General features: G+C 39.0%; 2 protein-coding genes across 3 annotated transcripts; both read right to left on the bottom strand.

The window, feature by feature from the left end:
• Positions 1 to 1,327: 1,327 nt before the first annotated feature.
• Positions 1,328 to 5,065, bottom strand: LOC108951991 (MDIS1-interacting receptor like kinase 2-like). Of its 2 annotated transcripts, XM_065151177.1 has the most exons (3): positions 4,647 to 4,784; positions 2,066 to 3,907; positions 1,328 to 1,886 (listed from the first exon to the last, which is right to left on the bottom strand). In XM_065151177.1, the coding sequence occupies exons 2-3, from the start codon at positions 3,900 to 3,902 to the stop codon at positions 1,525 to 1,527; spliced, it is 2,199 nt and encodes a 732-aa protein (XP_065007249.1). In that variant the 5' UTR covers positions 3,903 to 3,907; positions 4,647 to 4,784; the 3' UTR covers positions 1,328 to 1,524. The 2 variants fall into 2 exon arrangements, with proteins under 2 accessions (XP_065007249.1, XP_065007248.1); XM_065151176.1 differs by having other exon boundaries at positions 2,066 to 5,065.
• Positions 5,066 to 13,190: 8,125 nt separating this feature from the next.
• LOC135639167 (MDIS1-interacting receptor like kinase 2-like) lies at positions 13,191 to 15,812 on the bottom strand. The gene is made up of 2 exons (XM_065152959.1): positions 13,698 to 15,812; positions 13,191 to 13,506 (listed from the first exon to the last, which is right to left on the bottom strand). Exons 1-2 carry the CDS (start codon positions 15,299 to 15,301, stop codon positions 13,191 to 13,193), a joined length of 1,920 nt encoding a protein of 639 aa, XP_065009031.1. The 5' UTR covers positions 15,302 to 15,812.
• Between the last annotated feature and the right edge of the window lie 10,910 nt (positions 15,813 to 26,722).

Raw genomic sequence — 26,722 nt, 5'->3', positions numbered from 1 at the left:
AGATAAAGTCGACGGGAGAGCGCCATCACCTTACATTCAACGGTTGATATAGTAGAAATTAAGTGGTGAATCCTATGCCATGTTATGCACGCTGCTGTAATGTCCTTTCATATATTCAAATTCTTCGAGTTGAATCTCTATTTACATCAGAACAAAAGAAAACAAGGGGAGAGATCGGTGTTTGGTGAATCCAACGTTGTGATAGATGAGCAGAGCATTGAGTTGCTCTGCTTCCAGTTCTTTGTGGTTGTATATACACGTTGCTATATTAGCTATGGACAAACATTCGCAGCCAATTACTTGATGGCACACAACTCATTGGATACATGCTGCATCGTTGGACGACACATCGGGTTGCTATGCAAGCACCGGAGTGAAATCTTGACCACCGTAGAGACTGCGCCTGAAACATCAGGTGGAGGATGTGGAAGACGTGGGTCGAGCATCTCTCTCATCGCGCTATCTTCATCATGATACCTAGAGAAGAGATCGCCTGGATGTCTCCCCAGTAGCACCTCAAGCGTCACGACTCCAAAGCTATATACGTCGCATTTCTCGTTCACCCTCATCGAATAAGCAAGTTCTACGAGGAGAAGAAATGGAAATATGTCATCATACTATCTATCATGCCAGCAAATTCTACCATCAACATGAATAATATGGTGATGTTGCTGAGAAGTAACCGATGGCGAATTACCTGGTGCCATGTATCCTCGTGTACCAGCAAGCGTGCTCCAATTTGAAGCCGCAGGGTTCAGGGTTCTGGCTATTCCAAAGTCCGATAGGCAAGCCTTGAAGTCTGAATCGAGAAGGATGTTGTTGCTTGTTACGTCTCGGTGCACGTTGGGAGGAACAAGATCATGGTGCAAATAAGACAGAGCACACGCCACATGCTTGATGATACTGACCCTCTTGACCCAATCTTACTCAGTTGCATCTTCCTGTAGGATATCTGCTAAGTTTCCTCTGCCCATGTATTCGCACACAAGAAATTTGTGCCGAGGAGTGGAGCAGAAGCTGAAGAGCTTCACGATATTTCGATGCCGGACTTGAGTCAGCGCTTGTACTTCGTTCTGGAAATGCTGCCATGATATTTCGGTATCTGGCTGCTGTAGTTTCTTCACTGCTACTACTTCTCCGGTTGAAAGTGTAGCTCTGTAAACACTCCCAGTAAACTATTATGAGCAAGTACTAGATTTGTCATCTGGACAAGATTCCCTACTTCATGAGGAATGGGCCCAGAGAGGTGATTACCATCGCATTGCATTGCATCATCCGAACGCTATTCTTCCCTCATATTGCTTTAAAGAAACAGTAAAGCATAAAGTACAAGCAAATCAAACTTTTCAAGCGTCCAAGATTACAACCCCGTCGAAAATAATCGCAGAAAAGAGATCGATTGCCAATCGATGTTTTTATTTAACACGCTGCAGAATGAAACCACTAATAAAGCTAGCCACACGGAAACAAAGTCTACCGATCCTGACCAAAAGAAGCATCGGGGCACAGAGGAGTGCATATAGATCATATCTCCACGCTCATCAAGTCGGAAAACTTCAATGCATCAATAGATCGGAGGCTTGGTGGGGGTGTTCTGACCACGCATAACTTGTCGGAGACCTGTTTCATTGTCGGGCGTGATTCAGGGTGGTTGTCCACGCTGCGAAGAGCCAAGCTCAAAATTGCAACTACTTCATCCGCAACTTGACCCTCAGGAACGGGTAGACCTCGGTCTAATACATCTTTCACAAAGCTATCGTTGATCGATGAAGACGACAGAATGGAAATGAGCACTTCTCCATACTCTCCCATCAGCAACTCCAGCGTCACCACTCCGAAACTGTACACGTCGCATTGGGTGGTCACTCTCATTGTATATGCAAGCTCTGCAGGCAGCAAGAGCCAATGATCAAACCGCCAATCCATAGAGATCTCCTCCAAGATATAATCTGAAGATGTTCTCAATTGCAGGTATTCTTAATTTGCACAAACTACGAGATCAGAGAGAGAGAGAGAGAGAGAGAGAGAGAGAGAGAGAGAGAGATAGAGAGAGAGAGAAACTTACCTGGTGCTAGGTAACCCCGTGTGCCTGCAAGCATGGTCCAATTTGATGAATCCGGATTCAGTAGTCGAGCAATTCCAAAGTCGGAAACACAAGCCTTGAATTCGGAATCAAGTAGGATGTTGTTGCTGGTAATATCTCGATGAACGATAGGCGGAACACAATCGTGATGCATGTAGAACAGAGCACGAGCAACATCTTTCACGATGCTCACCCTCTTCACCCAGTCCAATTCAGCTGCAGTGTCGCTTCGGAGGACAGATCCCAGACTTCCTCTCTCCATGTACTCGTACACCAGAAATTTGCGTCGGGGAGAGGAGCAGAACCCGTAAAGCTTGACGATATTGCGATGTCGAATTTGAGTAAGAGTTTGTATCTCAGTTTGAAAGGGTTGCTCGTCGCATGTACCTTCGGTGTCTGGTAGGTGAATCTTCTTCACCGCTAGCAGTTCCCCACTTGCTAACTCTGCTCTGTAGACACTGCCGTATGCACCGCTTCCGATACAGTATTTGGCATCGAAATCTTCGGTGACTTCGATGATGTCCTTGCATACATCTCTTCCAACAAAATTCAATATACAGAATGCACCTTCTTTGAAGTGATTATTATCGACAGGTACTGTATCTTTTTCTCTCTTGCGGAATGCTCCAATGATTATAAACAAGAGAAGGAAGAAGACCCCAGAAGCAATGATGGCTACTATAACAATTTTGTGGCGCTTGCTTCGGTCGTCTGTTGTTGGAGTACCGAGTGAAGCACATGGAGGCAATCCTCGAACAACTCCACACAGATCAATGTTATGGGCAAACCACTCCGCTGGGGCTCTTCGGAAAGCTGGGCTATCAGGAATAGGGCCGTCCAGTTCATTGTAGGATACATCTACGGTAGACAAGCTCGTCATATACGTTAGCGAAGATGGAAGATGACCCGACAAGTAATTATGCGATAGATTCAGGCTTTGCAGCATCACCAATTTGCTGAGTTGGGATGGAATCTCCCCTGTTAGTGAGTTGTGGCTGACGTCAAAGGTGTCTTGAAGGACCACCAGATTACCAATGGCCAAAGGAATGGTTCCACTGAAGTTGTTGTTGTTAAGCATCAACGATCGGAGTTTCATGCAGTCGCCTAATTGATCTGGGATTCTTCCTGCCAAGTTGTTGGTTGAGAGATCAAGCAGTTCAAGATTGGACAGCATTCCAATCTCCAGAGGCACATGGCCGACGAGTTGGTTGTTGCCCAAGCTCAGATTATAGAGAAGGGTTAAGCTGCCGAAGCTCTTTGGGATCTCTCCTTGGAGGTGGTTGGAAGAGAGGTCCAGCTCTCGCAGTTTAGTCAACTGCCCAAACTCGGTGGGTATGACTCCGGTGATGTTGTTATTTGAGATTCTGAAGAGCGTCAGATTGTGCCATCTTGCCCAGTCTGGTGAGAGTGTACCGGAGAGTAGATTGAAGCTCAAATCCATATAATAAAGATGGGGATACACTCCAAGACATTGAGATACATCTCCGGTGAGTTGGTTATGTTCAAGACGAACCCTTTCTAGTGTCGTACAGTTTTTCAAGGTCGTAGGAATGGGACCTTGGAAGTTGTTTGTATCAAGAGTGAGGTACTTTATGGCTCCACCTTTGCAAATGTTTGGGGGTACATAACCGACGAAGCTATTATTTGACAGCTCTAGGTATGTCAGTCCAGTAATATTGTTGATCTCCATAGGCAAAGGTCCAGACAACTTATTATCGAATACACGTAGTTCTCTGAGTTTGCTTAACTTACCAACCGATCGAGGGAACGAGCCAGAGAGCTGGTTCATTTGTAGTGATAAGAATTTTAATTGGGTCATGTTTCCTATAAAGAAAGGGATAGGACCAGTCAAAAGATTTGTTGAGAGTTCGAGATCAGTAACTTCAATTAGATTTTCAATCTCAAGAGGAATAAAACCAGACAATTGATTCTCCCAAAAATAAAGAATATTTAATTTGGTCATATTTCCTATAGAGGAAGGAATCGAATTTGTTAATAGGTTTTCTGAGAAGTCGAGATCGGTAACCTCAATGAGGTTTCCAATCTCAAAAGGGATAGGACCTGAGAGTTGATTTCTCCATAGGAAAATTGATTGTAACTTGGATAGATTTCCAAAAAAAGAGAAAACTCCACTTGTTAGATTATTATTAGAGATTGATAAGTAAATAAGATTAACTAGATTTCCCAATTCTCTAGGTATGACTCCGGTTAACTGATTTTGGTAAAGACCCAAGTGGTGGAGCTTTGTCAAATTTCCTAGACCAGAAGGGATTGAACCAAATAGGCTATTGTCCCCAAGATCCAGATACATCAACTGGTGGAGCCTCCCTAACTCCTTAGGAATGATACCCACAAACTTATTATCGTCTAGGTCCAAGTACACAAGGCCGGTGAGGTTGCTCAGAGATGGAGGTATAGTACCAATCATTTGATTCTGGCTAAGACTCAAGAACCGGATATCTTTCATGTAGCCTATCTCAATTGGGATTTTGCTTGTGAACTGATTGCTAGTGAGATCAAGAGATACAAGCCTGGAAAGAGTCGAGATGGCCGGAGGAATTACCTCACCGAGCTGATTATAAGAGAGATTGAGATGAAGGAGCGATCCCAATGTCGAGAAGTCAAGAGAATTAAGTGGCCCTGCCAAGCCCATGCTCGGCAGTGATATCTCGGTGATCACCGAACGCCCTCTGCCTGTGACGGGGTTGCATGTAACTCCGGTCCAATTGCAAGGTCTAGAATTGAGGTTCCAAGATCTCAGGGATTGAGGACTCCTAAGAGTGGCTTTCCAGCGGAGCAACGCCCTCCCTTGAGATCCGAGTGAAGCTTTGACAAGAAGAGCACGGGGAAGCAATAGCAGCAGCAGGGAAGTGGCACAAAGCAAAGTTTTGTGAAACTGAGATGCCATAAGTGCAGAATACAGCAAGACAACAAGGCAAATATGTTTTTTTTCTGTTACATGGTACTCGAGCAAAGAGATAAGGTATCTACAGGTGATACAGATTAATGAGAACATCTCACTATTATTGACCAATTCTCTCACTGCATGCATCGGTCACCAGAATTCCACACCTGTTACTCAAAATTAAATTTTGATGATCATGACATCTAGTGGTGTGCATGCCGCCTAGACTTTTCCTCTGCTACCATTTTTTGATTTTGGCATACAAATTAATTTTTTATACTATTATTAAACGAATCAAACAGCGATGCCACAAGTCCACGGAGAGGTTTACGAGACAGTAGATGATGTGGTGACTACTATGCCATGTAATGTACGGTATCGTCCTATCCAGTAAAATAAAAAGATACAGATCAATATGTGGTGAGTCTCAGGTAGATGTGTCACTCTTTTCATATTAATTCTCTTAAGAGTAGCTTTTTTCATTATATAAATCATAAAACGATGATATATTAGCAAACAAGAGAATATGTAAGAGAGGAAGAAAAATATTTTAGACAGAAATTTTGGTGGATTTGTATTTTGCTCTATCAGCAATTAAGTTGATAAGCCATGCCAGAGGATGACTTCTTTGTTGAATTATATGCTTTCCTTTCATCGTCAAATTTTCTTTTATATACGTGCTCTGACATCATCAAAATCCTATATCAGATTTTTAATATTATAAGTTACACTCAGAATACTTGCAGTCAATTCTCGCACTACACTAAATTCTCATATTGGAAAGCATGCTTGAGTTGTATATTGTGCTATTGAGGTCAAAGTCAATCATTCTATATATATATATATATATATATATATATATATATATATATATATATATATATATATATATAGTCAAGTCAACTTAATCATACCAACTTTGAAAATATTTTTATAAAAGATTAAAATCTATTTTAGCCTTTGTGATTTTAGTTATGAACCTTTAAAACTCTTTGCCTTTCTTATATATAAAATAATTTCTATATTTTTAAAAACATAATGTATAAGTCTCTCTTATGAAGTCTGAGTTAATAGATATTACAGTCTACTTACGTAGCATATTGACTCATAATAAATCATTAATATAATGACATATATAATTTAAGTTAAAAAAAAAAGTTAAGATCCATTCTATTCCTTGTGATTTTAGCTATATACTTATTAAGCCTTTATGGTTTACTCATGTCTAAAATAATTTTTATCTTTTAAAAAACGTAGCATATATGCTCTTCCCATCAAATCTGAATTAACAAACGTTAGGATATGCTTATATAGCATACTGACTCATAATAAACTATTAATATAATGATATTTATAGTTTAAGTTTTTTTTAAATAAGACAACCATCAATGGCGGGAGGAGGCATCGTCGTTGAAGTGACTACCAATAACAACATCGAGCCAATACTACCTAGTAAGGCATCATATGCATGTAACCTCTTCAACGCTTACGACAAGCACATGAGGTTCTAGTCCTGTCTTAAGTAGAAGAGGATCAGGAGACTATGCCTAGCATTGGACTGGTCAATGCACATTCACTTGAGTTAGGACTAAAAGCTCTTGAGCTTGTCATTAGCATGAGAGAGGTTACATGTATATGATGTCCTACTAGGCAGCAATAGCTTGATGCTACTATTGGTGGTTGCTTTCACAATGACACCTCCTCTTGTTATTGTTGATAGTCTTGATTTTTTTTAACTTAAATTATATATGTCATTATATTAATGACTTATTATAAGTTAGCATGTCATATAAGTAAACTTTAACGTTTGTTAATTCAGACTTGTCGATAGGGACTTATATATTATGTTTTTAAAAATATATGAGTTATTTTAGATATGAATAAACTACAAAAGCTCAAAAGCTCAAGAGGTCCATGATTAAAATCACATGAGCTAAAATGAACATTAACCGTTTCTAAACTTAAAGTACATATGTCATTATATTAATGATTTATTATGAGTCAACATACCACATGAGCAAACTCTAATGTCTATTAACTTAGACTTAAAAGAGTGACTTATATACTATATATTTTTTAAATATAGAGATTATTTTAAACATAAAAAAATTATAATAATTTAAGAGATCCATGAGAGGACGTTAGCCCTTTTATAAAAGGTTGCTAAATATTTATTGTATGAGAAAGAGATTAAATGTAATTTCAAAATTATAATAGATATATTATTTTTAGACTATATCAGTCATTTCCAAATATGAGCGGCAATGATTGAGATTGTAAGGACAAACAAAGATTTCAATCGGATCTATAATTACTTTATGGTTGAATTATTACATAACATTATAGGCATGTCTATATCATTTTGTCGGAATCAAACCCACGATAGATAGTTTAAGTTAGTCCATACATAGCAAATCTCGTCCACCCTAGTCAAATAAGCAAGTTGTACAAGAACAACAACAAAATGCCATCCAACTTTTGTTTGGTGACTTTGCATGAGCCATCTGACACACACATTGATTTGTCATAATTAAGCCAGCTAGCTTTGATATGAGAAGCGTCTGTTAAAAATAAAATCAGTACAAATTATGTGAGATCGAAATTAAAGTTTGAGGCTATTTTTTTTTCTGATCAAGACATCCAAAATTGTGGATCTCAAGAACGTTACTATAGACATTAGCAAAGCCTCATCACAACTTCAAGATTACAATTTCTGATTTTCTAAGATTGATATGTATTTTTAAAAATTATAATTATATTTAAATGGGTTCGAGGAGTTCTAATTAAATTAAAAGTCTTAGTGAATTAAAATTTATTCATATAAATACACATTGAGTTTTAGGATTTTCGTAAAAGGGAAAAATAGAGACAAGACACTTTGGATGTTCTTATTTGATTATGATTTGGGCACTACCAATGGGGATTAAACATTGGTATCTATTAGAAACTAGTTTTTTCTATGTCGTAATACAACAAGATATGTATTATCTATATCTTGGGATCAAACATGCTAGACTTTATCACAGAGAGATAGCATAACCAAAACCGTCGTTGCTAAACGATATCTGTTTTAATATATGACCTTAGTTATATATATATATATATATATATTGCTTTGAGAAAAAAAATATTTAAAAATGTTCTTTTATAAGCATGTGAACTGCACGAATCTTAGTTTCATTTGAGATACGCAAGCATATTAGATTGAGTCATTTCCCCAAGCCAATCTGGTGAGAGTCTACCAAGAGCAGATTGAAGCTTAGATTCATGTAGGAAAGTCTTGGATGATTCTTGTTTATTTAAAGATATTGACGTTGCCAACAGCTCAATGCATCTCTTGTCATAAGACCTAAATGATTGATTCGCATGGCTTTTGTATTGATGAGAATAGTATTTTCTACGATACTATGCAACTTCGATCTCGTGCGCTTGTGTCATGCTACTCTTCAAGGCAAATCTATACCGACTTTGGACATGTGAAAAGAGTTCAAGATTCAATGTATTTATCATATAATAAGAAAAATAGCTCGGCACGAGGCTTCTGCCAATGCGAATTCGACGTTAAGATGCATCTAATGCTCCTTTGTTAAGGTAAAACTAATACAGACTTTTACATAGACAATAACTAAATTTATTATGTTAGATAATCATCGTTATGCATCATGCTAAATCTATCACGTCTACGATTGTTACATCGATTATTATCATGCCAAATCAACTACATCGTTACTCAATATCTATTATGTCAATGATCATTATATCAAATTTATCATATCGATGATTATTCTAACCACAAGATAAATTATAAGTTTTTTTCTCTTATCATGTTTCGACCATTGAACCACTCTATTTCAAATTCACATTGACTTAGGCATCATAGTAATTTGATATTAGTCTTCTCTTGCAAATACTTCAAGAGCACTTCAGTACTACCTCAGAGAGTTTCACCTCAACGCTTGAACTCTACGTATATAGGTTTGGGACATCGGGACTCGGGTCACTCTACTTTCACATCTGGCTTCGACCTCATCGAGTTGTCTCAAACACCTCATAAAACCATCTTTAGACATCGGAAATGCCATAATTACAATGTGGCTTTGGACCAGAATACAAATGTTCCTTAGTTTCTTTGTGGTACTTGAGCAAGCAGATGAGGATTTTTACAGGTGGTGCTTTCCCGCATGGAATATATATATATATATATATATATATATATATATATATATATATATATATATTCCTTAGTTTCTTTGTGGTACTTGAGCAAGCAGATGAGGATTTTTACAGGTGGTGCTTTCCCGCATGGAATATATATATATATATATATATATATATATATATATATATATATATATATATATATTTCTGAGTCCTATCAAATCCATTGTCTTACCTCAGGAGACTTGCAGGATAATACAACACACTGTCCCATGCTGAAATTAATGGTTGACAAAGTGGAGAGAGATGAGTGTGCGGTGAATCCTGTTGCCATGGTATGCACGTTTTGCGTATCAATTTTCCTTGTGTTTACAGATTCTCTTCCAGTATTCCAAGTCGTAATCAATCTCAGTGAAGTCTTCCATCAAAGAAAGTCTATGGGAGAGCGCCATCAGCTAACATTCAACGGTTGATATAGTAGAAATTAAGTGGTGAGTCCTATGCCGTGTTATGCATGCTGTTGTAAGAGAGATTGAGACAGATGAGCGATCCCATTGTCGAGAAATCAAGAGCATCAAGTGGTCCTGTCAAGCTCGAACATGGGCTTGGCAGGGATATCTCGGTGATCACCAAACGCCCTCTACCTGTGATGGGGTAATTGCATGTAACTCCGGTCCAATTGCATGGACTAGAATTGAGGTTCCAAGATCTCAGGGATTGAGGACTTCTAAGAGGGGCTTTTCAGTGGAGCAACGCCCTCCCTTGGGATACGAGTGAAGCTTTAACAAGAGGAGCACGGGGAAGCAGCAGCAGCAAAGTGGCACAAAGCAAAGTTTTGTGAAGCTGAGATGCCATAAGTGCAGAATGCAGCAAGACGAAGGCAAATAGTGTTTTTGTGTTACATGGTAGTTGAGCAAAGAGATAAGGTATTTATAGGTGATACTGATCAATATTATTGGCCAATTCTCTCACTGCATGCATGCTTCGGTCACCAGAATTCCACAATTATTACTCAAAATTCCATTATGATGTTCATGACATCTAGTGGTATACATGCCGCTTCGACTTTTCCTCTGCTACCAATTTTTTGTCTTTGTCATGAAAATTATTATTATTTTCTACTCTTATAAACGAATCATACAACAATATCACAACTCCACAGGAGGTCAACAGGTGAATACTACATCATGTCATGTATGGTATCATAATATCCACTAAAATTAAAAAATATAAGATGGAGAGATCAACGTGTGGTGGATTACAAAACATTGCTATATTAGCAATTAAGTGGATATATAAGAGAGGAAGAAAGATATTTTTGATAGAAATTTTGGTGGTTTTATATTTTGCTATATCAACAATTAAGTTGATAAGCCATGCGGGAGCATGACTTTTACGTTGAATTATATGCTTTCCTTTTGATTGCCAACTTTTCCTTTTTTTCTTAAATATAACTAATAACGCACCAAATCTAAGTACAAATGTTTCTCTTTCGTTGGGAGATTAAGACTTTGCAAAGGTCATTATAAAAATTTTGTTTCCACATAAAGATATTGTGAGATCACTTTGCATAGTTGGCCTATATATATATATATATATATATATATATATATATATATCTCACGCTTATACCTCTCAGGTCAAGTCAACTCAACCACACCAACTTGGATGAATTTTTCTAAAAGATTGCTAAATATTGATTGTGTGAGAAGGAGATAAGGATTCATATGCAATGTCAAAATTGTAACAGAGACGTTAGTTATGGATTATATCAGCCCCCTTCAAATATGAGTGGTAATGAATAAGATTATAAGAATGAGTCAAGATTTCAATCGGACCATATGTACCTAATGGTCGAATTATTACATAACATTATAGGTATGTCTATATCAACTTGTCAGGATCAGACCCATGGAATACGGTTTAAGTTGGACCATACATTGCAAATCTCATCCACCGTAGTCTATATGGCAAGTTCATGAGCCATCTGATACACCCACATTGATTTGTCATAATTAAGCTAGCTAGGTTGATATGAGAAGCATACGTTAAAAATAAAACTTTAATACAAATTATATTGGATATAAATTGATGTCTTGAGGCTATTTTTTTAATAATCAAGACATCCAAAATTGTGGATCTCAAGAACTTTACGATGGACATTGGCGAAGCCTTATCACAACTTCAACATTATAATTTCTGACTTGTTAGGATTGATAATTATTTTTAAAAATCATAATTATATTAAATTGGTTGGAAGAATCCTAATTAAATTAAAAATCCTATATGAATTAGGATTTGTTCATATAAATACACATCGATTTTTAGGGTTTTGATAAGAGGAAGAGGTAGAGGCAAGATACTTTCAATGCTCCTAAAGGTTTCTCTCTAGTGGATCTAGAGTTTTGGTGAGAAGGAGAGGTAAAGACAATACATTTTGAGTGTTCCGTTTCTATCTAGTAGATTTAAAGAGGGTTTAAAGAAGAATTATTTAGGTTTCGTCGTGTAATTTTGGTGGGTTGGTATCTTTCTATATCAGCAATTAAGTTGATAAGATATGCTAGAGCACAACTGCTATGTTGAATTATGGGCTTTCCCTTTGATAATCAATTTTTTTTCTTTTTTTTCTTAAAAAAAATTAACAACTCACAAAACATATGTTTCCATTTCAATGGGAGATTAAAAACTTGCAAAGGTCATTATGAAAATACTATATATATATATATATATATATATATATATATATATATATATATATATATATATATATACCTCTCTGGTCAAGTCAACTCAACCATACCAACTTAGAAGGTTTTTTTCTAGAAAGTTGTTAAGTACTCGTCGTGTGAGAAGAAGAAAAGGATTGATGCCAAATGTCAAAATTATAGTTGAGACGTATTACTTTTGGATTATATCAATCTTGTCCAAATATAAGTGATAATGAATGAGATTTTAAGGATAAGCCAAGATTTCAATGGGACTCATATTTGCTTGTGGTCAAATTATTAGAAAGATGTCACTATCTATGGAGGTCTACGGGTGAATACTTTTACCGTGTACTATCGACAAAAATTGAAAGATACAAATGAAGAGATCACCGTGTGATGGATTACAAAATGTTGCTATATTAGCTATCAAGTGGATAGGTAAGAGAGGAAGAAAGATATTTTAGACAAGAATTTTGATGGTTTTGTATTTTGCTATGTCGGCAGTTAAGTTGATAAGCCATGCAAGAGGACCACTTCTATGTTGAATTATATGGTTACTTTTTCCTTTTGATGGGAGATTAAATACAACTTAGAATACTTGCAGTCAAATCTCATCTTGAAAAACGTGTTTGACTTGTATAATGTGTTGTTGAGGTCAAGTCAACCATTCGGTATATGACTACAATGTAATGTAATAATTCGACCATAAGGTTTGATTGAAATCTTGACTCGTCTTTAAAATCTTATTCATGACCGCTCATATTTGGATAGGACTGATATAATTTAAAAATAATATGTGTCGCTTGCTACAATTTTGACAGTCTGTATAAAACTTTATCTACTCCTCACACAACGAATAGTTAGTAATCTTCTAGAAATATTCATCGAAATTGGTAAAGTTAAGTTGAGTTGAATGCGATATATATATAATCCACCACACGTTTTGTAATATTTAATAGATGCATGAGCTATTGATTACGTAACGAAATCACTAAAGCACACAACACATTACAAACCTGCGAATGAATTCCTCCTACTCATCGGTCGGCCCTCTGTCATGCCTCCGTAGCAGAGTAGTCATGGTGGGCGGGTACACATCAGAAACCAATCATCCCTCAGCCTTCATTTAATTTCCTTCGCAAATTCTCAAGAAACATATAGTACAAGAAAATCAAACTTTTCAAGCGTCCAAGATTTAGAAAAGAGATCGATTACCAACCGATGCTTTTATTAAACACGCTGAAGAATGAAACCACTAATAAAGCAAGCCATACGGAAACAAAGTCTACCGATTCTGACCAAAAGAAGCATCGGGGCACAGAGGAGTGCATATAGATCATATCTCCACGCTCATCAAGTCAGAAAACTTCAATGCATCAATAGATCGGAGGCTTGGTGGGGGTGTTCTGACCACGCATAACTTGTCGGAGACCTGTTTCATTGTCGGGCGTGATTCAGGGTGGTTGTCCACGCTGCGAAGAGCCAAGCTCAAAATTGCAACTACTTCATCCGCAACTTGACCATCCGGAACGGTTAGACGTCGGTCTAATACATCTTTCACAAAGCTATCGTTGATCGGTGAAGACAACAGAATGGAAATGAGCACTTCTCCATACTCTCCCATCAGTAACTCCAGTGTCACCACTGCGAAACTGTACACGTCGCATTGGGTGGTCACTCTCATTGTATATGCAAGCTCTGCAGACAGCAAGAGCCAATGATCAAACCGCCAATCCATAGATATCTCCTCCAAGATATAATTTGAAGATGTTCATAATTGCAAGTATTCTTAATTTGCACAAACTACGAGATCTGAGAGAGAGAGAGAGAGAGAGAGAGAAACTCACCTGGTGCTAAGTAACCCCGTGTGCCTGCAAGCATGGTCCAATTTGATGAATCCGGCTTCAGTAGTCGAGCAATTCCAAAGTCGGAAACACAAGCCTTGAATTCGGAATCAAGTAGGATGTTGTTGCTGGTAATATCTCGATGAACGATGGGTGGTGTGCAGTCATGATGCATGTAGGATAAAGCACAGGCGACATCCTTCACGATGGTCACCCTCTTCACCCAGTCCAATTCAGCTGCAGTCTCGCTTCGGAGGACAGATCCCAGACTTCCTCTCTCCATGTACTCGTACACCAGAAATTTGCGTCGGGGAGAGGAGCAGAACCCGTAAAGCTTGACGATATTGCGATGTCGAATTTGAGTCAGAGTTTGTATCTCAGTTTGAAAGGGTTGCTCGTCGCATGTACCTTCAGTGTCTGGTAGATGAATCTTCTTCACCGCTAGCAGTTCCCCACTTGCTAACTCTGCTCTGTAGACACTGCCGTATGCACCGCTTCCGATACAGTACTTGGCATCGAAATCTTCGGTGGCTTCGATGATGTCCTTGTATACGTCTCTTCCATCAAAATTCAATATAGAGAATGCACCTTCTTTGATGTGATTATCATCGACCGGTACTGCCGGCTTCTTTCTCTTGTGCAATTGAAAAGCAGCTGCAGTGAATACAAACAAGAGAAGGAAGACGACGACGGAAGGAATGATGGCTATTACAACCACTTTGTGGCGCTTGCGTCGGTCATCTTTTGTTGGAGTACCGAGTGTAACACACGGAGGCAATCCTCGAACAACTCCACACAGATAATTGTTATGGGCAAACCACTCCGCCGGGGCTCTTCGGAAAGCTGGGCTATCCGGAACAGGGCTGTCCAGTTCATTGTAGGATACATCTACGGTAGACAAGCTCGTCATATACGTTAGCGAAGATGGAAGATGACCCGACAAGGAATTATGCGATAGATTCAGGATTTGCAGCATCACCAATTTGCTGAGTTGGGATGGAATCTCCCCTGTTAGTGAGTTGTGGCTGACGTCAAACGTGTCTTGAAGGACCACCAGATTACCAATGGCCAAAGGAATGGTTCCATTGAAGTTGTTGTTGTTAAGCTTCAACGATCGGAGTTTCATGCAGTTGCCTAATTGATCTGGGATTCTTCCTGCCAAGTTGTTGGATGAGAGATCAAGCAGTTCGAGATTGGACAGCATTCCAAACTCCGAAGGCACCTGGCCGACGAGTTGGTTGTTGCCCAAGCTCAGATTGTATAGAAGGGTTAAGCTGCCGAAGCTCTTTGGGATCTCTCCTTGTAGGTAGTTGCCCGAGAGGTCCAGCCCTTGCAGTTTCGTCAACTGCCCAAACTCGGTGGGTATGACTCCGGTGATGTTGTTATTTGAGATTCTGAAGAGCGTCAGATTGTGCCATCTTGCCCAGTCTGGTGAGAGTGTACCGGAGAGTTGATTGAAGCTCAAATCGATATAAGAAAGATAGGGATATACTCCAAGACATTGAGATACATCTCCGGTGAGTTGGTTGTGTTCAAGACGGACCCTTTCTAGTGTCGTACAATTTTTCAAGGTCGTGGGAATGGGACCTTCGAAATTGTTCATTTGAAGAATGAGGAATTGTAGGGCTCCACCTTTACATATATCTTGGGGTAAATAGCCAGAGAAGCTATTATTTGACAACACTAGGTATATCAGTCCACGAATGTTCTTGATCTCCGTTTTATGAGTTTAGTCATATTTACTATAGAGGAAGGGACGGGACTTAGTAGATTTTTGAAGAGTGCCAGATCAGTAACTTCAATTAGATTCCCAATCTCAAAAGGAATAAAACCGGATAATTGATTATCCAAAAGATAAAGAATATTTAATTTAGTCATATTTCCTATAGAGGAAGGGATGGGACCCGTCAAAAGATTCGTTGAGAGTATGAGATCAGTAACTTCAATTAGATTTCCAATCTCAAGAGGAATAAAATTAGATAATTGATTATCCCAAAGGTAAAGGATCTTTAATTTGGTCATATTTCCTGTAGAGGAAGGAACGAGACCAGTCAAAATATTTTTTGAGAGTGATAGATTAGTAACTTCAATTAGATTCCCAATCTCAAAAGGAATAAAACCAGACAATTGATTATCCCAAAGGCTAAGTCTCTCTAATCTAGTCATGTTTCCTATAGAAAAAGGAATTGAATTGGTTAATAGGTTTTCTGACAAGTTGAGATCGGTAACCTCAACTAGGTTTCCAATCTCAAAAGGGATAGGACCTGAGAGTTTATTACTCCGTAGCCAAAAAAATTACAGTTTGGTTAGGTTTCCAAAAGATGAGATAACCCCACCTGTTAGATTATTATCGGCAATTGATAGGTAATTGAGATTAATTAGATTTTTCAATTCTTGAGGGATGGCTCCAGTCAAATGATTTTGGTAGAGATCCAAGTGATAGAGCTTTGTCAAATTTCCTAAACTAGATGGGATTGAACCAGATAGCCTATTGACTCCAATATCCAGATACATCAATTCGTGGAGTCTCCCTAACTCCTTAGGAATGACACCCACAAGCTTATTATCTTCCAAGTGCAAGGACACAAGGTCGGTGAGGTTGCTAAGAGATGGAGGTATAGCACCAACCATTTGATTATGGCTAAGACTCAGAAATCGAAGCTCTTTCATGGAGCCCATCCCAACTGGGATTTTGCTTGTGAACTGATTGCTAGTGAGATCAAGAGATACGAGCCTGGAGAGAGCAGAGATGGCCGAAGGAATTACCCCACCAAAATGATTGTAGGAAAGATTGAGACGGATTAGCGATCCCAAAGTCAAAAAGTCAAGAGCATCAAGTGGCCCTGCCAAGCCCATGCTCGGCAGGGATATCTCGGTGATCACCGAACGCCCACTAACTGCGACGGGGTAATTGCAAGTAACTCCGGTCCAATTGCAAGGACTAGAATTGAGGTTCCAAGATCTCAGGGATTGACGACTCCGAAGAGTGGCTTTCTAGTGGAGCAACGCCCTCCCTTGGGATCCGAGTGAAGCTTTGACAAGAAGAGCACGGGGAAGCAAGAACAGTAGCAGCAGCAAAGTGGCACAAAGCAAAGTTTTGTGAAGCTGAGATGCCATACAGCAAGACAAGAAGGCAAATATGTGTTTTTCTGTTGCATGGTCCTTGAGCAAAGAGATAAGGTATTTATTAGGGGATACACATCAATGAGTGCATCTCAATATCATTGACCAATTCTCTCACTGCATGCATGCTTCGGTCACCAGAATTCCACAACTATGACTCAAAATTCCATTGGTCATGACATCTAGTGCTATGCAAGCCGCTTAAGACTTTTTCTCTGCTACCATTTTTTGTCTTTGGCATGCAAATTACTTTTTTTTTGTACTCTGATTAAACTAATCTTACAACGATGTCATAAGTTTACCGAAAAGTCTACGAGACAAGAGATGATGTGGTGATTACTATGCCGTGTAATGTATGGTATCGTACTGTCTACTAAAATAGGAAGATATAGATGGAGAGATCAATCGTGTGATGGATCTCAAGTTGTGTTAGACGTGCTCTTTCCACATTAATTCTCTTTAGAGTAGCTTTTTTTTCATTGTGTAAAACATAAAACGTTGCTATATTAGCAATCAAGAGGATATGTAAGAGAGGAAAAAAGATATTTTAGATAAGAATTTTGATAGTTTTGTATTTTACTATATCAGCAATTAAGTTGATAAGCCATGAGAGGTCGACATCTATGTTAATTATATGCGTCCCCTTTGATCACCAATTTTTCTTTCTTTTTCTAAAGAAAAAAATAATAATTCAACAAATCGAGTACAAATATTTCCAAAAAATATATTGTGAGACCAATATATATATATATATATATCACATGATTATACCTCTCAGGTTAAGTCAACTCAACCATATCAACTTGGATGAATTTTTTAAGAAGGTTGCTCAGTGAATTGTGAGAAGAAGATAAGGATTCATAAGCAATGTCCAAATGATAATAAAGATATATTATTTTTAGATTATATTAATTTTGTCCAAATATGAGTAGTAACGAATGAGATTGTCAAGACGAGCTATGATTTCAATCGAACCTATATTTGGTTTATGGTCAAATTATTAGATAATATTGTAGATATATCGATATTATCTTGTCGGAATCAGAACCATGGCGTTGGAGCATACATTGCGAATCTCGTCCACCCTAGTCAAATAAGCAAGTTGTAGGGAAACAAAAACAAACGTCACCTAACTTTTGTTCGCTGACTTTGCATGAGCCATCTGATACACCCACATTGATTTGTCACAATTAAGCTAGCTATCTTTGATTTGAGAAGCCTAAGTTAAAAATAAAGCATCAGTACAAATGATATTTTAAGGCTTTTTTTTTTTTATGATCAAGACATCCAAAATTCTGGATCTCAAGAACTTTACTATAAAGTCTCATCACAACTTCAAAGATTACAATTTTTGATTTATTAGGATTGATAAGTATTTTAGAAAATTATAATTATATTTAAATTAATTTGAGGAGTTCTAATTAAATTAAAAATCTTTGTGAATTAAAATTTATTTATATAAATACACAGTGGGTTTCAGGGTTACGATAAACGAGAGATATAGAGACAAGACACTTTTGGGTGTTTGACTATGATCTGGAAAGAGATTAAACATTGATATCTATTAGTTATCTAAGCTATGATACAATGATGTCCTTGCATACGTCTCTTCCAACAAAATTCAATATAAAGAATGCACCTCCTTTGATGTGATTATTATCAACAGGTACTGGCGGCTTCTTTGTCTTGTGGAATCGTAAAGCAGCTCCAATGAATATAAACAAGAGAAGGAAGAAGACCTAGAAGCAAGGACAATAAAGTCATGCAAGGACAATTTGTGGCTCTTACTTCGGTCGTCCGTTGTTATAATAAAAAGTCATGCAAGGACAATAAAGGCACAATTAGAATGACAAAGAATCTAACATTTCAAAAAAAACGAAGTATATAAAGATATGTTATCATTTTATCCGGGATCTTGTAGCAAGTGGAGCTATAGTAATGAATTATTACGGAACAGATAAACAACTTACGAATATCCTCACCAAGTCACTTCCACTTCAAAAGCATGTTTATTTTATATCGTAAATTGGTATATCTAACTATGAATCAAGGAAGAGTGTTAAGAATTAATTCATGGTAATTATCTGGATAGTTACCATGTTCTGAATAGTTTTAGACATGTTTCAAGAAGTGATCCATGATCTAGAAGTTATAGGGTAGTTCCTACATCTAACTCAATCATGGGTGACATGGTGAAATGAGATAGTTACCATTAGCTCCTATAAATATGATCATAGTTCATGAAGCAAGATAGAAGAAGTATATAATTGGAAATATCTTGTAAGTATTTTATATCAATTCTCTTATTTAAATAATTTTCTTAATCGAAATAATTTTTTTAATTATATCATAGTATTATAGTATTCTATTTTTATCATTTTCTTACTCCTATCCCCGACAACAGGATCGTTTTTAATTGCAACAGGATCGTCCCCAAAAGGATTCTGTTTTTATTGTTTTTATCTTTTGATGTCGTTTCCTTGGACATCAAAAGAGATCTGACCGCCGAGCCTGTTGAACGTGAGATTGAGGCCGGTCAGTGATGCAAAGCGGAGAAGTTGAGAGTGTGGAGTGGCCCATCCAAAACCATGCTCGGCAGATTAACCTCGGTGATCACCCTGTGACGCCGGAGGCTGCAGGTTATGCCTCTCCAGATGCATGGGCTGGTGCTGAGGTTCCAAGATCGAAGTGATTGTTGGCTTCGGAGGGTGGCTTTCCATTGGAGGAGCACTCGACCTTGCGATGCAAGCGAAGTCGATGCCGGCTTCGGATACACTGAGAAGACAAGCAAGAGAAGAAGAAGGCCGGGGAGAGATTTCTGGGAGACGCTAACTCTGTCACGCTCCTCTTCATCTCTAATGTGGAACGATGAAACGAGCTAATAATGCATATTCTTTTCCCTTATCCTTTTCTCTTTGACGGCATGATCATTTTATAATTGTAGTAAACAGGGAGTTGGTAGTTTCCAATAGCAGCGTAGTCTTGAGCCACTGAATCAGACAACCACTGCATTGCATTGCATCATACGAACGCTATTCCTCCCTCCTATTGCTTTAAATATTACTCTAAGCAGCATAGCAATCCCATATGCTAAGCCGCGAGAATAGGAAGCTCATTGCTCTGATTCGTGGAAATGGTGTAGGAGATTTCATTTGATAATATTTAATGGATGCATGAGCTATTGATTACGTAACGAAATCACTAAAGCACACAACACATACAAATCTGCTGGTTGCTGCGAATGAATTCCTACTCATCAGTCGGCTCTCTGTCATGCCTCCGTTGCAGAGCAGTCATGGTGGGCAGGCACAAATCAGAAACCAATCTTCCCTCAGCCTTCATTTAATAACCTACACAAATTCTCAAGAAAGTGTAAAGCATATAGTACAAGCAAATCAAATTTTCAAGCGTCCATGATTTGCATAACAAGGCAAAGATTACCAACCGATACTTTTATTAAACACGCTGCAGAATGAAACCAATAAGCTTTTATTAAACTCTGCTCTCTAGACTCTGCCAATATGCACCACTTCCGATGTAGAATTTGGCAACGAAATCTTCGGTGGCTTCGATGATGCCCTTTTATATGTCTCTTGCATCAAAATTCAACATAGAGAAATAAAAAGATATTATTATCAGCAGGTACTGTCGGCTTCTCTCTTCTGGAATCGCAAGGCAGCTCCGATGAATATAAGCAAGAGAAATAAAAAGAAGACACGCAATGATATATATATATATACCAATGTTTCCTTTTGTTGGAGATTAAAAACTTGTAAAGATCATTATGAAAATTTTGTTTCCACAAAAAGATATACCACCATATCAATATATATATATATATATATATATATATATATATATATATATATATATATATATATATATATATATATATATCACATGCTTATACCTCTCGGGTCAAAGTAACTCAACCATACCAACTTGATGAATTTTTCTAAAAGTTTGTTAAATATTCCTTGTGTGAGAAGGAGATAAGGATTGGTACATAATATCCAAATTATAATAGAGATATATTATTTTTGGATTATATCAGTCTTGTCAGAATGAATAAGATTATAAGAATAAATCAAGATTTCAATCGAACCGTATTTACCTATCAAATTATTATATAGGCATGTCTACATCATCTTGTCAGAATCAGACCCACGGAATACGGTTTAAGTTACACCATACATTACAAATCTCGTCCACCCTAATCAAATAAATAAGTTCTACATGAATAAAAAAAAAATGTAATCCAACATTTTCGGCATAGTTGTAATCTAAAGAGAGTTGAGAGAAAAATTCTTCAAGTTTATATAGGAGAGTGTGCAAGGAGAGTTATACTTAAGCAAGGATAACTCAAGAGTCTTACAATCGATAATATATGAAGAATATAATTTTTTCTATGAATATAAGTGGAATTTGTTGGGCTATATTTAATCTTGCAACAACTTTTTGCTATGTTATTTGATTATTGATTATATGATTTTTTTTTTTTTGTTCTCTCCATCCCGGTTAATAAATACTTGCAAAAGTTTATTTCATTCCTCATTGGACAATATTATACAACCAAGCCACTTATAAGACACAATAATATATATAAATAATACCTAACAAGCCTCAAGAAAGAGGCTTAGGAAAAAAAAAAGACCATATGTTCGATCATATTTCTACAATAAATCGGTTATTATCATGCCAAATCAACTACATTATTACTCGAGTTATATCGATGATCATTCTAACCATAAGTGGTTAGAGCCTCAACTATAAATTGTAAGTTTTTTTCTCTCTTCTCATATTTCTACCCTTTAACCGTTCTATTTCAAGCTCATATTGACCTAAGCATCATAGAGATCCTTTATTGATCTTTTCTTGCAAATACTTGGAGAGCACTTCACTATTACTTTAAGGAGTTCCACATCAACGGTTGAGCTCTCTACATATATAGCTTTGGAGACCTTTGGTCAGGTCACTCTACTTTCACACCTGATGATGATTGACTTGAGAGAAAAACTTCGCATCCCTTGTTAATCCACATTTTTTTATAATTTACTGATGGATTATTCCACGTCAGCCCTATCGATCACTATATGTCACCCCATCAACTCAAGGTATCTATTTGGGGATACACATTAATGAGTGTTGAACAAAGAGATAAGATATCTATTAGGGGATACACATTAACGAGTGCATCTCAATATTATTGGCCAAATTCTCTCACTGCATGCTTCGGTCACCAGAATTCCACAACTATGACTCCAAATTCGATTGGTCATGACATCTAGTGGTATGCATGCCGCTTAGACATTTTTTCTGCTACCATTTTTTCATTTTGGCATGCAAATTACTTTTTCAGTACTCTTATTAAACGAATTACACAGCAATGTCACAAGTCTCCGGAGAGGTCTCCGAGACGAGATGATGTGGTGACTACTATGCCGTCGTCGTGTAATGCATGGTATTGTACTGTCCACTAAAATAGAAAAATACGGATGGAGAGATCAATGTGCGGTGGATCTCTGGTCGTGTTAGACGTGCCACTCTTTTCATGTTAATTCTTTTTAGAGTAACTTTTTTCATTGTGTAAATTACAAAAAGTTACTATATTAGCAATCAAGAGAATATGTAAGAGAGCAAGAACGATATTTTAGACAGGAATTTGATGGTTTTGTATTTTGTTATAGCAGCAATTAAGTTGATAAGCCGTATGAGAGGATGACATCAATGTTGAATTATATTCTTCCCCTTTCATTGTCAATTTTTCCTTCTTTTTCTAAAAAAAAAACTAATAACTCAATAAATCGATCACAAACGTTTTCCTTTCGAGGAGAGATTAAAAACTTACAAAGATCACTATGAAAATTTTGTTTCCACAAAAAGATGATGTGTTGAATGCTCCGTGTCATGCACGTTGCATGGTATCGTACCAAAGTAGAAAGAGGCTGGTGTGGAGAGATCAATGTTCGTGGATCCCTTTGTCGTGTTTGACGTGCTCCACAGTAATTCTCCTCAGAGTGGCTTCGTCAATCAAGTGGCTGTATAAAGGACGCAGAGAGATATTTTACACAGGAACTTTTGGTGGTGGTGTATTTTGCCGGATCAGCAATTAAGTTGATAAATCATGGGAGAGAACTACTTGTATGTTGAATTATGCTCTTCCGTTGCTCGTTAGTTTTTTTTTTTTTTTCCAAACAAAGGAAAAACTAATAACTCAACAAATCAAGTACAAAAACTTCTTTTTCTTTCGGAGACTAAAAGCCCACCTAATTTGTATACCTCAAGTCAAGTCAAGTCAACCCTGTCCAGATATGAACGAGCTTAATGAGATTGAAAGGATGAGCCAAGATTTCAATAGGACCATATTGCCTTGCCATATGGCAGTGTAAGCATGTCAAGTCAATTTGTATACCTCAAGTCAAGTCAAGTCAACCCTGCCAAAATATGAATGAGATTGAAAGGACGAGCCAAGATTTCAATGGGACCATATTGCCTTGACATATTGTCACGGACAAACTTCTAAACAAGGTGTTTGATGTAATGCTTATGTATGTCCGTGTTGTTTGGCATGTTCATGCCTTGTACAGAATGTAAAGGGGCGGCCGAAGGCTTAATAGTCCCATTTTAGTTGGGTTGGTGGCCTCTTTAGGCTTGTAAATAAAGGTTGTGTCATGTGGACACGCTCGAGAGCTTTTCGGTCTATAATGGACCATTTTACCCTTTGTTGTGCCACTGTTCAGAGCTTGTAAAGTCTGTTTGTATTTTGCATTGTCTATGAAGTGTTTTTCGGACATGTCTGCTTGTGGATCCCGATTGAGGCGTTCTTTTTAACCCGTTCTCTCTTTGATTGGTCCTAAGGGACAATGGGAGGCTTCGGGGAGGCTGACCTTTGCGGACGGACACGCAAGGGTGCCGCACGACTTAGGCAAATCCAGCTAAGTTCGTGTCATATGGTATTAGAGCGGGACAAGCACTCATAGAAACACTTGACATGCAAACGTGGGGGACCTAGCGGGGCTGCGTTGAGGGCAGTCTGCACATGCACGACCGTTTGAGGGAAAACGAGCATGGAGATGTAGGGAAAAGAGTCGCTCAGAGGAGCGGGCATCTGATCTTGGCATTCAGAGGAATGGCCAACCCTTCGCGCAAGAGGCACCACTAGAACAGGCAAGCTTGGAAGAATTTGGAGCGTACAAAGGTTGGGATGGCTGAGTTTGAGCTACGGCTCAACGTTGACAACTATACTTGATGGTGCTCTAGGCAAGCGAGGCGCTTGGCAAGAATGAGACCATGCAAGGTGGAATGAGTTGCTCAACGACCAAAAGAGTTATGCAAAGCTCACAGAGGTGAGGGGAATTGCTAACTCGAAGAATTTGGTACTCATGCATGGGCTTGTATGCGGACGACGGAATGTTCGTGGCCATCCCAAGGCGATCGAGACTCGGCGCCATGGAGCATTGAAACTTTCTTTTCGGCATGCGAAGGATACGTCCGGAGGAGGCTGAAGTGTGCAACGAGTTCAGCATGTTGCTAGGCCTTGAGAGGTGCAGCGGTGGCTGTATTGACGTGGAGGCGCAATTTAGCAAGTGCGTTTGCAAGAGGCAGAACAATGCATAGTTTGTTCAGCAGATCGGAGTAGTCCAAGGGGATGGTGGTCTCCGAAATGAAGAGAGATGTTGCTCCAACGGGATAGTTATCCAGGAGGGATAAGTCCCGGCTCTCCAGAGGGAGAATCATGTGAGACGGACTTCACATGTTGAGGAGGAGTACCTCAACAAACAACAACTCCACGAAGCTCGATGGACTGAGCAAGCAGCGAGGAGTTGTCGCATGATCTCGCTTGAGAGAATGCATTGGTGGATGCATTGCGAGATCAAGTGGGGGAGCGACCTAAAGCAACTTAAATGAAGGCACACTTGGAGTCGATGTGGAGATCGGACTCAAGGGAGGGCTGACCCGTGGAATGGTGGGCGCGAGGACCACCATCGACTCAATGCAAAAACGAGGAGCGGAGCAACTTGGGTGTAACTTGGCGAAGTACTCAAGCCGCATGAAGGGAGCCAGCATAGAAGTTGGAACGTGGAGCAGAGGCACAGTGCTTTCCTTAGACAGAGGTCAAGGACATGAACTCTTGCAGAGGCAATAGTAGGATCATGTTGTTCCATGGGTCCTTCATTTTGACAGAGCGGACTCATCTTGCATGGTGCCAAAGATGAAGGGAGCTTCGGGGCACATGCACCTTATCTCGGAAAAGCATTTGATGGAGGAACTAAGGCGACTCAATTTGCGGAGGCGAAGTTGGGTTCAGAAGGCCTTAGCACGGGGCAAGAGGATGCAGAGGCGGGTACTCTTGAAGAATATGCCACAGTGTTGCCATTCGAGTTGCTATGAAGGAAGCGGTGCGCAGCGGAGATTGTGCTGGTAGGGGCAGAGGCCCAGGATCCAGACAATGGTGCACAAATTACAGTGAAGTCGGTGGACTTCAGGAGCTACTAGGCGATGGACTGTCCTAGAGCGGTGCTTCATCTAGGTGTGACCCAAGAGTGGGTGGATGAAGGTCGATTGCCAAAGGAGCGAACAAAATCGAAGGTGGAGGTGACCCTGCGATGTATTGGCAGAGGCCACACATGGAGGGTTCACAATTCGAGTTTATTCCAGAAGGATCAGAATGCAATGGAGATGTCACCAAGAGGCGACATGGTGCAGCGGATCGTGGTGGAACAGTTCGTGGCAATGCGACACACACGACATTGTCCCGTGAGGGATGAGATCATATGGAGGTATGATCGGGAGCTACTGGGAGCTCCGCTTTGGTGAACAACACGATGGCAAGTGCTAGTCATAAGTGCCCAGCAAGCCAATCACGTGAGTGATGGCACGTGTGACTTGATACAGAATCTTTTTGCTTATTATATTTTGGCGTATATCACTTTATAACTATTGCATAAATGCATATATATTGTGATGTCCTTGGATTTGTGCAATGGGAATCGGATCGTGATGAGATCACGATAATGAGACCGATTCACCTTTAAACACATATCCTAAATAATCCCGGTCATAGGTTACTCGAGAGGGACATCGTGATAACCGGATAGACTGGTGTGCTGTATACCCGTCCATATGATGGATGCAACTGGTCTCATAGCTGCTCGTGTAGGGACACTAGGGATACAGTACAGGTGCTCATTGGAGAATGAGTTCACTGATTGATCCGCTTACGGAATGCTGGATGGTTGATGATGCCTTATTGTCAGACAATGATTCCGTAGTCCTAGTGGTGTATCTGGTTCTTAGACTTGAGACACCAAGGATGTCCTGTATGAGTGCTCCACTCTTTGATACCAGACTTATAGGTTTGGCTGTTCCCAGATCTAGTACAGCTGGTCATTGGGAGTGGTAGTCGACCTTACGAGGGCTATTGAGTGTCGATAGAGGATCATCCACTCTCGGTATCATGAGAGGAATATCCCATGTGTTCTTGCTCAGACAAATCCCTGGCCAGGGTCATTCGGGTTGAGAGAGAAAGAGTTCTCCGGGAGAATCCGATTAGAGCGAGACTCGAGTAGAAACCGTATGGGTCTGACAGCACCATGCTCGATATACGGTCTCTGGGATATTAGATGGATGAGGGACTATAGGTACATGGTAACTGAGGACAGACAGGTCCAATGGATTGGATTCCCCTGTATCGTCTGGGGACTACGGCGTAGTGGCCTAGTACTTCCGTAGTCGATGAGTCGAGTGAATTATTACAGAGATAATAATTCACTGAGTTAGAAGGAGTTCTGACAGGTATGACTCACGGCCAGCTCGATATTGGGCCTAGAGGGTCACACACATATGGTAGGCATTGCGATGAGTAGAGGTTCGGATATGAGATATCCGACGGAGCCCTTGT

Source organism: Musa acuminata, chromosome BXJ3-5 (assembly GCF_036884655.1).
Source record: "Musa acuminata AAA Group cultivar baxijiao chromosome BXJ3-5, Cavendish_Baxijiao_AAA, whole genome shotgun sequence".
NCBI lineage: Eukaryota > Viridiplantae > Streptophyta > Magnoliopsida > Zingiberales > Musaceae > Musa > Musa acuminata.
This window is presented reverse-complemented; position numbering and strand designations above follow the sequence as displayed.

What these genes read in the sequence shown, in the direction of transcription:
- LOC108951991 (XM_065151176.1), bottom strand. Translation starts at nt 4,991, where the DNA reads ATGGCATCTCAGTTTCACAAAACTTTGCTTTGTGCCACTTCCCTGCTG. An exon ending in ACGGGGTTACCTAGCACCAG is followed by an intron (nt 1,887 to 2,065) that starts GTAAGTTTCTCT and finishes TGCTGCCTGCAG; the next exon opens with AGCTTGCATATACAATGAGA.
- LOC135639167 (XM_065152959.1), bottom strand. Translation starts at nt 15,301, where the DNA reads ATGAACAATTTCGAAGGTCCCATTCCCACGACCTTGAAAAATTGTACG. An exon ending in GGTTACTTAGCACCAGGTGA is followed by an intron (nt 13,507 to 13,697) that starts GTTTCTCTCTCT and finishes CGACGTGTACAG; the next exon opens with TTTCGCAGTGGTGACACTGG.